The following is a 13,101-nucleotide window of genomic DNA, read 5'->3' as shown; positions in this document are numbered from 1 at the left end:
AGTCTCGGTGAACTCCGGGAGTTGGTGATGGACAGGGAGGCCTGGCATGCTGCGATTCATGGGGTTGCAAGGAGTCGGACATGACTGAGCGACTGATCTGATCTGATCTGATACATATAATACATAAAGTGTATATATATTATATATTATATATATATATATATTCTTTTTCAGATTTGTTTCCCTTATAGGTTATTACAAAACAGAGTAAGTTCCCTGTGCTGTACAGTAGGTCCTTGTTGGTCTTAATTCATTTTAGACAGTAAGAAGGGGGAAAGCCTGTTTGGAGGTGTCATTTGGCTGGCACACTGGTGGGCAGACCTTTGCGCTTTGGGAGTAGGATGATCTGCTGGAAGTTAGGGAAGAGGCGTTAGGACTGGAGGAGATGAGGTCTGAGACAGCCTTCAAGAACAGAGATGGTGCTTGTATGTTAAGGTATACATGTGGAATAGAGAAAAATGGTACAGATGAACCTATCTGCAGGGCAGGAATAGAGATGCAGATGCAGAGAACGGACATGTGACATGGAGGGGGACGGGGGGTGAGATGAATCAGGAGAGTGGGACTGGCGTATGCACACCGCCACTTGTAAAATAGACAGCTAGTGGGAAGCTGCTGGGTAGCACAGGAGGCTCAGCTCAGTGCTCTGTGATGAACTAGAGGGGTGGGATGGAGAGGGGTGGGAGGGAGGCCCAAGAGCGAGGCGATATATGTATACTTAGAGCTGACTCACATTATTACACAGCAGAAGCTAACACAACAGAGTGAAGCCATTATACTCCAATTTAAAAAATATAGATGAGTCTAGGAGCAGGATGCCAGTGGCAAGTTCCTGTCTTAATGCCATCTTGGACTGCTGGTCTCTGTTTGGTTTGCCTGTTTAGAAAGACGTGGCTAGTTCTCCTTTTATCACTCCCCACCTCCACAAGTGGCTATGATATCCACTCCATTACTTCATTTTTAAACTGTTTATCTCATTCTAAAGTCTAGAAAAATTAGCATATATAAACAGCAGAAAAATAAAAGCTATATTCCCTATAAACTTACTATATAAAGATTATGGCTGTTAATATCATCATCACTTCTAGCTACTGAAAAAGAATGCTAAAAATATACATTTAATGTGGAAAATAGGGATTGTGTCATTTATAATAATTATGTTCTTGCTTTTATCCATTTGCCATATTGTGAATGTTTTCCCATGTCCATAATATTCTTCTAAACATCTTTAATGTTTAGAAGGATACTTCACAATGTGCCTGTACCAGCCTATGATTGTACCATATAATGGGCATTTGTTTCACTGAATTTTTGTCACCCCACATCCACTTAACCTCCTTCTCAGTTTTTCCCTCTATAGAATCTATATGGTTTGGGTAATACTGACTCTACTCAGGACTTCAAGATCAGAGTGCACTACCCAGGCCAAACCATTGCATTTCTCTGTCCTCAGGGACTAAATTCAGTGTGAACAGTGCCATCTTCAAATCCCAGAAAGAAGGGGCAAGGGATCCAAGGGCCAAGAGAAAGGGCCTACTGTGGTCCGTGTCCACTCCTATGCTCTCTTGCAAGAAGAAATGATGCCCATGAAACAGGGAGCATGGCGGCTGTGTGCTCCTGGAGGCCAGAGCCTTGGTCCTACTCTTACAGGGGTCTTTGCTCCTAACCCCAAGGCTGACACACAGCATGCTCGTGAGAAAGTGGTAGCTGCAGCTGTGCCTTCCATGCTAACCTCCAAGTGCAATGGCACAAAACTTAAACAAGCTGGATGGAAGAGAAAAGTCAGATGCAGTACTTCTCTTTTTCTCTTTTGAAACAATATTCAACAGACTTGAGAAGAAGCAGGAAGGCAATGTACTTGGCTGATATTTTGGTAGCTGTTTCCCTCTTCCAAAAAGAAATGAACAAAAAGTTACATCTAGCACACGTATTGAACTCATAGTTTATAAAACACTTTCAGGACATTACCTACTTTGGGCATCAAAACAATACTGTTCGGTAGAAGTCATTACCGCCCCTCACATTAAGAATGCAAAGTCTGAGACACATGGCTATGATTGTGGAGTACCTTATTCAGGGTCATGCAAAGAACAAGGGGCGAACTTGACCATCAAGGGGCTTTTTCCACTTCTCAAAGAGGTGCAGAAGACTAGCGCATGCCCACTCTGTCTGAGCTGATTTCCCTGCCAACTTCTCTCAACCTCTTCTCCCCCTGCCTGCATGCCCTAGAAAGAATTTCAGGGCTCCATTTGTACAATGCTGGGCTCCAAGTGAGGGACAAGGCTGACATAGTTTGTTGGGTAAACACAAACAGCAAGTGACAGTGATTTATTCCTGACTTGCAAACTTCTGATTACCAATCTACTGCTGTATGTAAACAGGTGTAAACTAAGACTGAAATCAGTTTACACAGTGGGGTAAATAATTTAATCTCTCCTCAGGATGGTGCTTGCAAATGTAAATGTTTAAGCTCAAACCCATGCTGACGTTGTGACGTAAGCTTCCAGTTTCTCAACCAGAAAAGAAAGTCATGCCAGCAAATGGCCCCTGTTTGCCCCTGCTGGGGCGGGGAAGCTGGTGGAGATGTGGATGCAGTAGAAGCCCATCCTCTGGGGGGGAAGCCACACTCTTCCCAATGCAAAGCTCAGCCATGGGCCTGGAGAGCTAGGAAAAATCCCTCTGCCCTGAATTCCTCCTGGTCCTGAGACTGTTAGTCTTTATTGCACTGTTCTGCAGACCCCTGAGTTGGCTGCAGGTGTGAGAGAAGGGAGGCAAGAAGAAAAGAAAAAAAGGCAAGAAAACAACAGCCTCCAGGGCTGGTTGTAATGACATTCTCACTGGAAGATGACCTGGGCCCTCCCTGCCTATCAATGTATGTTGATGCAAATTGATCTAGACCCTATGACCAGAACATGCAAATGTGTTTTTGGTTGTCAAAAACTGTAGACTGTACCTGCTAGAGTCACTGAACCAGAATGCTGCTTCCTATGAATTTTTCATCAGTATTATTCATGTTCTAATTAGTATGGCTCTTGCCTTGGGCTGAGATGAGGAGGAGGCTCCCCCCACCCCAAATATTATCTTGGGTTTTCTCAGGAGTGAAAGGCTCTGGGTGAAGCCAGACTCAATCCATCCCATACTGAGATGGCTGGATGTAGACTAGAGAAGGGCAAATGCAAGCCAGAAAGTAAGCTTCCTAATTTTCTTCTGCTCCCTTAGAAAATTCTAGTTTACAATCGAAGTTGATATCTTCTGGAATCACTGGTAATGCCATGGCTAAGATTTTGTCAATTCAAAAAAAAAATCTTTTAAAAAGAATACCTACTATGGTCAGATTTTGAACTAAGTCCTAGATAAGTAATAAGACATAATCTATGGTAGGAAAATAATAGTTACAATTTACTGAGTACAAGGAGTTTCTTCTTCTGAAAGTTTTTTGCTTGTTTTGTTTGTTCAGAAAATGTTTCTTTCTTTCTTTTTTTTTTGAAACAATTTATTGAGCATTTAGCATAAGTCAGGCACTGAGCTGTACATTATTGTATTGCGTGTGAGCTCTGTTGTATCCAACTCCATAGAATGTAGCCCCTCAGGTTCTGTCCATGGGATTTCCCAGGCAAGAATACTGGAGTGGGTTGCACGCCTTCCTCCATCAGATCTTCCCAACCCAGGGACTGAACCCACATCTCCTGTATTGCAGGCAAATTCTTTGCCTGCTGAGCTATTGGGGCTGAATATGTATTATCTTGTTTAATCCTCAACTGAGCACTTTGATGCAGGTATTATCCCCAGTTTACAAAGGAGATGAGACCCAAAGAGTTCAGTAACTTGCCTGAGGTTACTCAGCTAATAAAATGGGTGATAACTGGGATTAGAACCCCAGCACAAGTGTCTTCAAAACAGTTTCTCTTAAATTATGCAGCAAAGCTTTTATTCTTTCTGGTCCGCCATGCACTTTGAAGAAAGGTCCTCTTGATTTCTGGGTCTAGGAATGTATACACACAAAGTCCAGGAAGGATAAAGCAGAGACACTGTAATTACAATAGTAATAGATAATATGTATTGAGTTTTTTTTTTTTTTTTTTTTTTTTTTTAACTTCTTTTATTAAGGTGGATACACATTCTCATATTAACAATTCTTGTGAACAAAAGCAACCAAAATAAGACGATAGTAAGATGTGCTTCACATAAAAACAATCAAGTGGCTAAGAGAAGATCTGGCCCTGTACAACAGAAAGATTAGGAAGCAAAACGTGAATAAGTCCTATATTCCAGAAGCTACCCAAATGTATGAGCAAAGACAGCATACCCATAATATAGCTCACTTAGGTTCCTTCTTTATGACGCATAATTCCTTAATTATCCATTTGTGAAATAAGAACAAACATTAAGAAATGTGAAATCCAAATTGCATTCATTTTCACAATATCAATACTAAACTCAAGACAGCAACTTCATCAAATATAAATGTTTCAAAAGTAAAAGGCAATCTTAATTTTTTTTATCCTATGAATAGGGTCTGCAAAAATAGGTAAATTATTTTACTGTACTTGCAGGAGATTAGGTCTCAGCCTGCACGGAAGGAGCAAAGCAACAAAAGACAACAAACAAATACTACTAGGAGTAATGCCCATATATATCAAACTATCTAGGTAAACCATGTTTTACTTATGTAGCAAATCTATTAAATAACCAGCATATGGAAGCTTATACCTCATGCGAGAGAATTGAGTTTTATGTTTTAAAAAAGATTTACTAGATTTCCCTGGTGGTCCAGTGGTTAAGAATCTGCCTGCCAATCAAGGGAGCATGAGTTCGATTCCTGGTCCAGGAAGATTCCATATGCTGCAGAGCAACAAAGTCCATGAGCCTCAACTACTGAGCCCATGCTCTGCAACAGAAGTCACTGCAATAGGGAGTAACCCCCACGTGCTGCAACTAGAGAAAGCCTGAGCACAGCACTGAAGATCCAGCACAGCCAAAAATAAAATTAAAAAAATTAATTCACTGACTCATGTTTTATACATATTAATTTACTTAGTTCCTACATTATTATTATCATTATCCTCATTTTACAGATGAGAGACTGAGACAGAGAAACTTCCCAGCATCACATACCTAATAAGAATCTGAGTTGGAGACCACCCTAGACAATTTCTGCCACAGCCACAATTTTAAACTTCCAATGGGCCTGATGATGATGTTCTAGGACAGAGTTGGATTCGGGTGATGTGTGTACCAGTTAAGAAGCTCCTAACACTTACTTTCAAGGAAAATAATAATATGGGCAGAGATTCTTTTAAAACACACCAAGATGAGACTCTGGAATCTGCTATGGGAAATCATATCTTTACAGGAAGCATGTCTGGCCAGTCTGCCGGTCACGACTGGGGAACACACTTGTGCAGTCGAAGAGAGATTATATAGAAAAACACACACAACAAATGGTGGACAACCCAGAAGGCCTTAATGTTATTTCCAAAACAATGGTCTTGGATTTGCAAGTGAAAGAACAGGAGCAAGGTACAAGGGTAGAGAGAACTGCAAAGACCAGGAATGTTCCAACTTACTTCCTGACTTTATTCTCTGTGCTTCCCATCACGTAGTAGCCTGGTTTGCATTCGTATCTGCAGGTAGAGCCCACGTCATGGTTGCCCTTGAGGCAGCGAGGCTGGAGCAGGTTGGCATTCGGGATAACAGGAGGAGCATCACACTCCAACTTGCAGTAAGCTTCAGGGAGAGACCAGAGCCCATCTTCAAGACAGGTCAGCCACGGGCTCAGTCCTGACTCCAAGAAAGAGAAGCACAGAATGCTCAGAACAGAGAGTCCAAAAATAAAATAACAAACAGAAAGAACGAAGACCTATCAACAGACAGGCATTCTTGGAAAGTCACAGTATTTTTCATGGAGCAGCTCCTCTAAAACGTCATGTCAAATGTTTATCCTATATCTTTCTACCCACAGAGCGTCTACTGCGCTCTCTTGTGTAGCATAGAGGTCAGAAAGCTAGTTTTTGACCTGAATGAAAGAAGGGCTACCAACCAAATCCTTACCTCACTCCTCACTACAAATAATAAAAATCAAGTAGTGACAGTATTGCGGAAAGGATTATAATAATACTAGATGACACTTTTATAGGGCTCATTACATGCCAGGCACTGCTGTAAGCATTTTACATGTATCACTTGTGTGAACTTCAAACCTCAAACAATCCTGTGAAATAGATACCATCATTATCCCCTATTTTGCAGATGAGGAAATTGAGTTTAAGTAATTTGTCCAAGCTAGTAAGGGCAGAGGCAGGGTTTGAACTCGCAGTTTGATGCAAACTTCTGTACTTCAATACCATACTCTCTATGCCTCCGCGGTTTCTCTGAGTTCAATCTATGGACACCCCATAGAGTAGTATCACCAACCCACTTCAGGTTTACTAAAGCAGACTCTGTCAGCATGAGCCTAAGAATCTGCATTTGTAACAAGTCTGCTGGATCACTGTTGGGCACACCTAAGTTCATGAGGGAGAGCAAGATGTGGGGTCAGAGGGACCTCCCTGGCAATTCAGCGGTTAAGAATCTGTGTTTCCGAGGCAGGGGGCATGGGTTCGATCCCTGGTCGGGAAACTAGATCCTACATGCTTCGGGGTGTGGCCAAAATAAATTAAAAAACAAGTAAAATAAAATAGGCTATTCCCACGCTCTCTTAAACAACAACAAAAAGATGTGGGATCAGAAGAAGTTCTACCACATCCTCATCTCTCCCTAGCAGTACAGCTCATACAACTGTGCTCTCATTGCTAAAACAGGACTAAAGGCACCTAACTCATAGAAGGGTTGTAAATATTACATTTTAAAATGTGCATGATAAAGGGTATCTGAATTATTAATACTCTCAGAAAACTGTTAGTTGGCTTGACTCCAGAGAACATAAACTCAAATAAAAACAGGAAAGTCTCAGTTTCTTTCATCAATGAGATCTTGAGTTAGGGGCATCCTTCCAAGTGTTTGAGACAAGGAATGTGTTGCCTCTTGCTTGTCAAAAGAGGGTGCTTCAGCAGAGTCAGGTGGGAAGGTCACTGGAGTAAAGAAAATATCCCCAAAGTACACGCCCCCTCCCCCCCAAAAAGAGAGAGAACCTGAAGAGAACTTGCATATAACTCCTGCTTAGCCAGAAAATACCTTGAAGCTTGGCTGGTGGGACACAGGAGATAGAGCAGCGTTTCAGAAAGTTGGTTCCCTCTGAGCAGGAGAATTTTGCATAGTTCACCAAAGATGCGTCGGGGACACCACAGTCAAGGGGCTGACAGCTCACAACCCGGTCCCAGTGCCCAGAGGAACATGTAAGCAGAATTTCCTTCTAGAAACAGAAAGTTTTCTGTTATCAAAGTCACACAAAAAGGCTTATCAAAATAGTTCCCAGGATTTGGCAGAGTCTTGATGATTATTTGTGCAAATATTCACAATGGGCAAAATGATTTTGCCTCCCTCCCTCTTTATGCCTTGTCTTAATGTGCAATTTCACAATACCCAAGTACATTGTTGATGAAAGGTGCATGTGAGCTCAAGGGAGTCATTAAATGAAGACGCTCCTCCAGGCCAACTCTTGGCTCTCCTCACATGCTTCTCCAGATGACTCTCCACCCTACTCTACCCTGCTGTGTGCTCCGGGCCCCTGGCCCTTGTGGACTTCATGCTTTTGACTTGTGTCTGCTGTAGCACCCAAGGTAACACTGGTAGGAGACTGAAGAGGCAGAGAAGCAAGGGAGGTCGGGGTGCTGATTCTTGCTACTCCCTCCCTTGGGTCGCTGTAGGGTGGCTCCCCCTTTGGCAGAGCTCTTCACACGCCTGTTGCACTCTTTCTCATGGGTTCTGCTAACTGCCCTTTACAGTCAACTCTTTAGGTCTAGAAGGGATATTACCCTTTCACCCTGGGATTCTGGACCATCTCTTTGCCATTTCCTATATCCTGCCCCCACTTTTATCAGCAGTCCCTTTACTGAAGTTCCTCAAATTGCCCCCTTTTGGGCATTCATCAGTTTCCTGCTGGGACCTTTACTGATAAGCTGACTGATAATGGTACATAATAAACATAATCATATTCTCTGAGAATGGTGCCTAGTCTTTAAGAACATCTGAGAATTAATGCACATGAGGCATCTTCCAAACTCTTGTAGTTAAATTTAAGAGATTCCAGCCATTTCCTTGGGGCTATGGCTTATGTAGGGGGTCCTAGAATTCATCACCATGAAACAAATGAGGAGACTTTTTTTTTGAGCACTTAGAAGGGCCAGGTACTTTCAAGTTTGGATAAACAAGACCCTTAAGGAGCTACCAGCAGAGCTCATAACACAGGTTGAAGCAGTGAAACAGAAAACATCTGAAGTGGGGAGAATGGAAAGAAGAAGAAAGAGAGAGAAGAAGGAAGGAGAAGAAGTTAAAAAGGAAAATATGGGAGATGCATTTTGGTTATATCTTACTCCCTTCTATGATGATTTGTGAGAATGTAATACAAAGAATGCAAATCATAAAATAGAAAACATGGACCAAGAAGAAGGAGAATACAAACTGTTCTACTAAATAACAGCAACATCATATAGGCATGCTTGTTTTATGGTGGTAAGGTAGCACTACAGAGGCTGGAGAAGGGATTGCCCATCTTGGGTAGGAGGGAGAGTGTTTGCGGGGAGATTCACACAGTAGATAACTCAGGAACTGGTCTTTGAAAGATGAGCAAGACTTCCCAGCAGCAGAGGAGAAGCAAGGATAAGGAAGTTTCAGAGTGAGAGGAACAGGATGGGCAGGCACTCAGAGACCTGGACACTCATGGCTTGTTGGGTGAAAAGTGTCACCATAGTAGGTTACCAAAAGGCAAAGGGAGAGAAGGGAGATTCTGGGGCTCCCACCGGGAGACCACAGTGGCACCAAAGCTGAAGGTAGAATGACTGGTGGAAACACCTGTCACCCCTGACACCTACTCCTGCCAGGCTGCCCCTCCGTCCTTCCCAATGTCCCCAGGTTCCCTGCCAGAAGGCCCCAGTTCAAAGCCAGACACATTTTTCTGGTTAGTTTCAGTTCTTATGTCAACAAAAAGCAGATATCCCTGCTGTCTTGTGATCACGAGCTGGGATCATATCATTTCTTTAGGGGGGCCAGGCTCAGGTGATGGGAGCAGTCAACTGGAGAGCTGTGCTTGATGATTCCATCATATGACTGGCAAAGGGCGAGCTCCCACCTTCCTTCTCCCAACTTGGCCGCAACCGCAATGCTCACAGCCTAGAAGACTGGCTCCAATCACAGTGATCACTTACAGAATGTCTCTCAAACACTGTCTATATTGTCTGGGTTTTCTCCTGGCTCCAATAAGTATTGACTGTTCTGTTTTGAATTTGCTCCTAATTTTAATGAATTGCACACACCATCTTTTCTTCTCTCTCCTTCTTTACCTAGCACACAAATGTAGTCGGTTCCTACATTGTTTTTGTTCTTTTTCCTTCTTTCCACCTCTTTTCTAGTGTGAGGTAAGCTGAGTTAAGGACAGGTAGGTGGTAAGAGTTCTGCTTTTCTGACCAGAGCATCACAAACCAAGGAGCTGATGCCTCAAGGTATGTCAAAACGGTCTCTCTACAAAGTCTCTTTAAGCCATCTGAAACCAAAGATTGTATCTTTAAATTCTGTGTCTAAGCAAGAGAAATTCCTCCACGGATCCACAATCTGCTGAGCTGTCAACTGGTACAATATGAAAAACAATTCCAATCTTCCAAGCCATTGATACCTGACTACAAATCATGCTTCCACTCATCCTTCATCATACCTCATCTCCCTCATATTCTTCTCAAGCACCATTTACCTTTTGCCTAATGCATCCTGTCTCTCTATCATATTGTGCTCATGTGTTCTCAAATTTCAAATTCCTCTGTAGAATATGGAAAGCTTTCTAAAGGAAAGAGGGAAAACAAAATTCTTAGTCGACAATACATCATCATTGTCATCATAATGGCAGCTTTGCAGAGAGCTAGGTGCCTACCACTTTGATAGAAGCTTATGAATTATTTCTACTCAGTCATCAAAACAGCCCAAGGACATAAATACCTCTGATCTAACTATTTTACAAATGTGGAAACAACCTTAAAGAGGTTGGCATGTTTTGCTTGTCTTTACCTAAAATTACACAATAAACAGAGGAGTCAAATTTCATTCCAAGTCTGTCTCCCAAGCCATGCTCTTCATTAATAAATTCTACTACCTTCAGACCACCTTAAAATCCTGGAAGTGGTGCCATGGTAGCTTACAGAAATTTGAAAATTTCAGTCAAAACTAGAATCTTGATATAAGTCCTACTTCAGTAGCAGAAGAAAGAAAATCATAATTTTCCCTCCAGTATTCTTATAAGGAGGGTCGGACTTGGGGGAACAGGCAGAAGATGGACCACAAAAAAGCTGATTGCATCCTATCTTGCCTGCAAATTTTGGACAGGTCTAAACTGTAACATTCTCATCTTGAAGCCAAAAGTCGGGATCATAATTTCTTACATTTCTTATATATTTCTACTTATACCTTGCATTTCTATAAATCCATGCGTCTCCTTGATTGTTAGAGTTCTCATTTTTCCTTTCAGATGATTTAAAAACACAGGCCTTTCCCCCATCCAGCCAGGAGGAGGAGCATGCATATTGTCCCTCCCCAGAGGCTTGGTCCTGATGACCACAGATTTCCAACTCACCTGTATGGGCCTGAGGTACTGCCCATTGCTGGCCTGAAGGGCAAACCCCCTCTGACAGGTGATAGAGCACTTCATGTGACCCGGGCCACCAGAGGTACAGTTCACCACATCCGCGTGATCAAGCACCAAAGGCACACAGTTGCCCTGCTCCCCACAGGGCCGATGGACACAGCTGGAGATGATAGAAGCAGAAATATCTTACATTGACTTGCTAGGCAGCAGCAAAGGCTTTGCCTCTCCCTTTGAGAAGGGTCTCTAAACCAAAGAGAACACTTTCTTGAAAACCTACATTAAACTCATCACTTCCTTCTTGTGACCTGGAACCCAGCAACGTAGAGTAAACAGAAACAGTATCAGCTGCCAAGCGATTATGAACCAGCTTTCTATGGATCTTCCAGGAAGAGAAAATGATGATGAGACAGGAGGGGAGAGTGTCCCCATAGCTCTTGATGCATAGCAGTGAATAGATCAGAGGGTAATCCTCAAAATATTTCACAGCCAGTACTTCTGAGACCCAAACAATCAGAACAGATGCAGGGCAAAGATAAGGAGTGAATTCTAGAGGCCCCTGATTGTGTCAGGCAGAAATCTTTTTGTTTTTCCATCATGGGTTAGTCTCAGGGGGCCCTGTAGAACAGGTGTTTGAGCTGGCAGAAAAGGCAACATTTATTTACTGATTGGCATGGAGTATTTTTTTAAACTTCTTATTTTGTTTTGGAGTATTAACAACCAACATTTAACAACAATTAACAACCAACGTTGTGATAGTTCAGGTGAACAGCAAAGGGACTCAGCCATACATATACCTGTATCCAGTCTCCCCCAAATCCCCGCCCATCCAGGCTGCCAAATAACACTGAGCAGAGTTCTATATGCTATACAGTAGGACCTTGATGGTTATACTCTTTGAATATAGCAGTCATGCGGCACTAGTGGTAAAGAAGCTGCCTGCCAATACAGGAGTTTTTAAGAGACATGGGTTCAATCCCTGGATTAGGAAGACTCCCTGGAGAAGGGCATGACAACCCACTCTAGTATTCTTGCCTGGAGAATTCCATTGATAGAAGAGCCTGGCAGGCTACAGTCCACAGGGTCACAAAGAGTCAGACATGACTGAAGTTACTTAGCACACATGCACACATATACCACTGAATATCAACACTGGCTTGGAAGAAAAGCTATGAAAAATCTAGACAGCATATTAAAAAGCAGACATGTCACTTTGCCAACAAAGGTCCATATAGTCAAAGCTATGGTTTTCCCAGTAGTCACGTACAGATGTGAGAGTTGGACCATAAAGAAGTCTGATGCCGAAGAATTGGTGCTTTTAAACTGTGGTGCTGGAGAAGAGTTTTGAGAGTCTCTTGGACAGCAAAGAGATCAAACCAATCAATCCTAAAGGAAATCAACTCTGAATACTCATTGGAAGGACTGATGCTAAAGCTGAAGCTCCAGTACTTTGGCCGCTTGATGCAAAGAGCTGACTCATTGGAAAAGATGATGCTGGGAAAGGTTGAGGGCAGGAGAAGCGGGTGACAGAGGATTGGATGGTTGGATGGCATCACCGACTCAATGGACATGAGTTTGAGCAAACTCCAGGAGATAGTGGAGGACAGGGAAACTGGGCATGCTGCAATCCATGGGATCACAAAGAGTTAGACACGACTGAGCGACTGAACAACAAATCAGAAATTGAGCCCATGACAGAAAGAAGAAAAAACTCACACATATTAAGCCCCTGCCACATGCCTAATGTGCTAGATGTTTCCAGGACATTATCTCATGGGAGAACTGCCGTCTGGGTCTCTAAAGCTAGTCACGAGGGAATAGGAGAGACAGTTAAACTCCCCGGGGTTCGAGGGGACCCTGTCAGGACCATGACAGCATCAAGGATGTAACAGATTCCAAAGAGGGTTACTCTTTTATCAAGGCAGAGCCACAGAGATTAAAATTTAGAGCACTGCCCTCAGGCTGGGTGAATTTGAATCCTGGCTTCACCATTTACTACCTGTGTGATATGGTTGAGCTATTTATTCCCCAGGGTTTCAAGTCCTTCCCCCATGAGATGAGGACGATAACGGTGTGTCCCCATACGCAGCTGCTGTTCCTAGGTTCATTCTCTCTACTGCCCACTGCAAATGGCCTTCATCCCACATTCAATGGCCTGTTTCCTATGAGTCACCCACATGTCTTGGTTTTCCTATGGCTGTACGTTTGCTCAATTTATTGAACCTTTTAAAAGGCCTTCCCATGGTATGGGGAGGGAGGAGGGAGGAGGGTTCAGGATGGGGAACACATGTATACCTGTGGTGGATTCATTTCGATATTTGGCAAAACTAATACAATTATGTAAAGTTTAAAAATAAAATAAAAAAAAAAAAAAAGGA

General features: G+C 42.8%; 1 protein-coding gene across 1 annotated transcript in view; it reads right to left on the bottom strand.

Moving 5' to 3' along the window:
• Positions 1–13,101, bottom strand: part of PAPPA2 (pappalysin 2) — a 316,922-nt gene that overhangs the window by 83,958 nt on the left and 219,863 nt on the right. The window contains exons 14-16 of the mRNA XM_010850108.1: positions 10,715–10,886; positions 7,174–7,351; positions 5,568–5,781 (exon numbers count right to left, since the gene is read on the bottom strand). Coding sequence (XP_010848410.1) covers positions 5,568–5,781; positions 7,174–7,351; positions 10,715–10,886 — 564 coding nt within the window. The remainder of the gene's footprint in view (positions 1–5,567; positions 5,782–7,173; positions 7,352–10,714; positions 10,887–13,101) is intronic.

This window comes from Bison bison, unplaced genomic scaffold (genome assembly GCF_000754665.1).
Source record: "Bison bison bison isolate TAMUID 2011002044 unplaced genomic scaffold, Bison_UMD1.0 scf7180017864289, whole genome shotgun sequence".
Taxonomy (NCBI): Eukaryota; Metazoa; Chordata; class Mammalia; order Artiodactyla; family Bovidae; genus Bison; species Bison bison.
The sequence above is the reverse complement of the archived record's forward strand: the minus strand, read 5'-3'. Positions and strand labels throughout refer to the sequence as shown.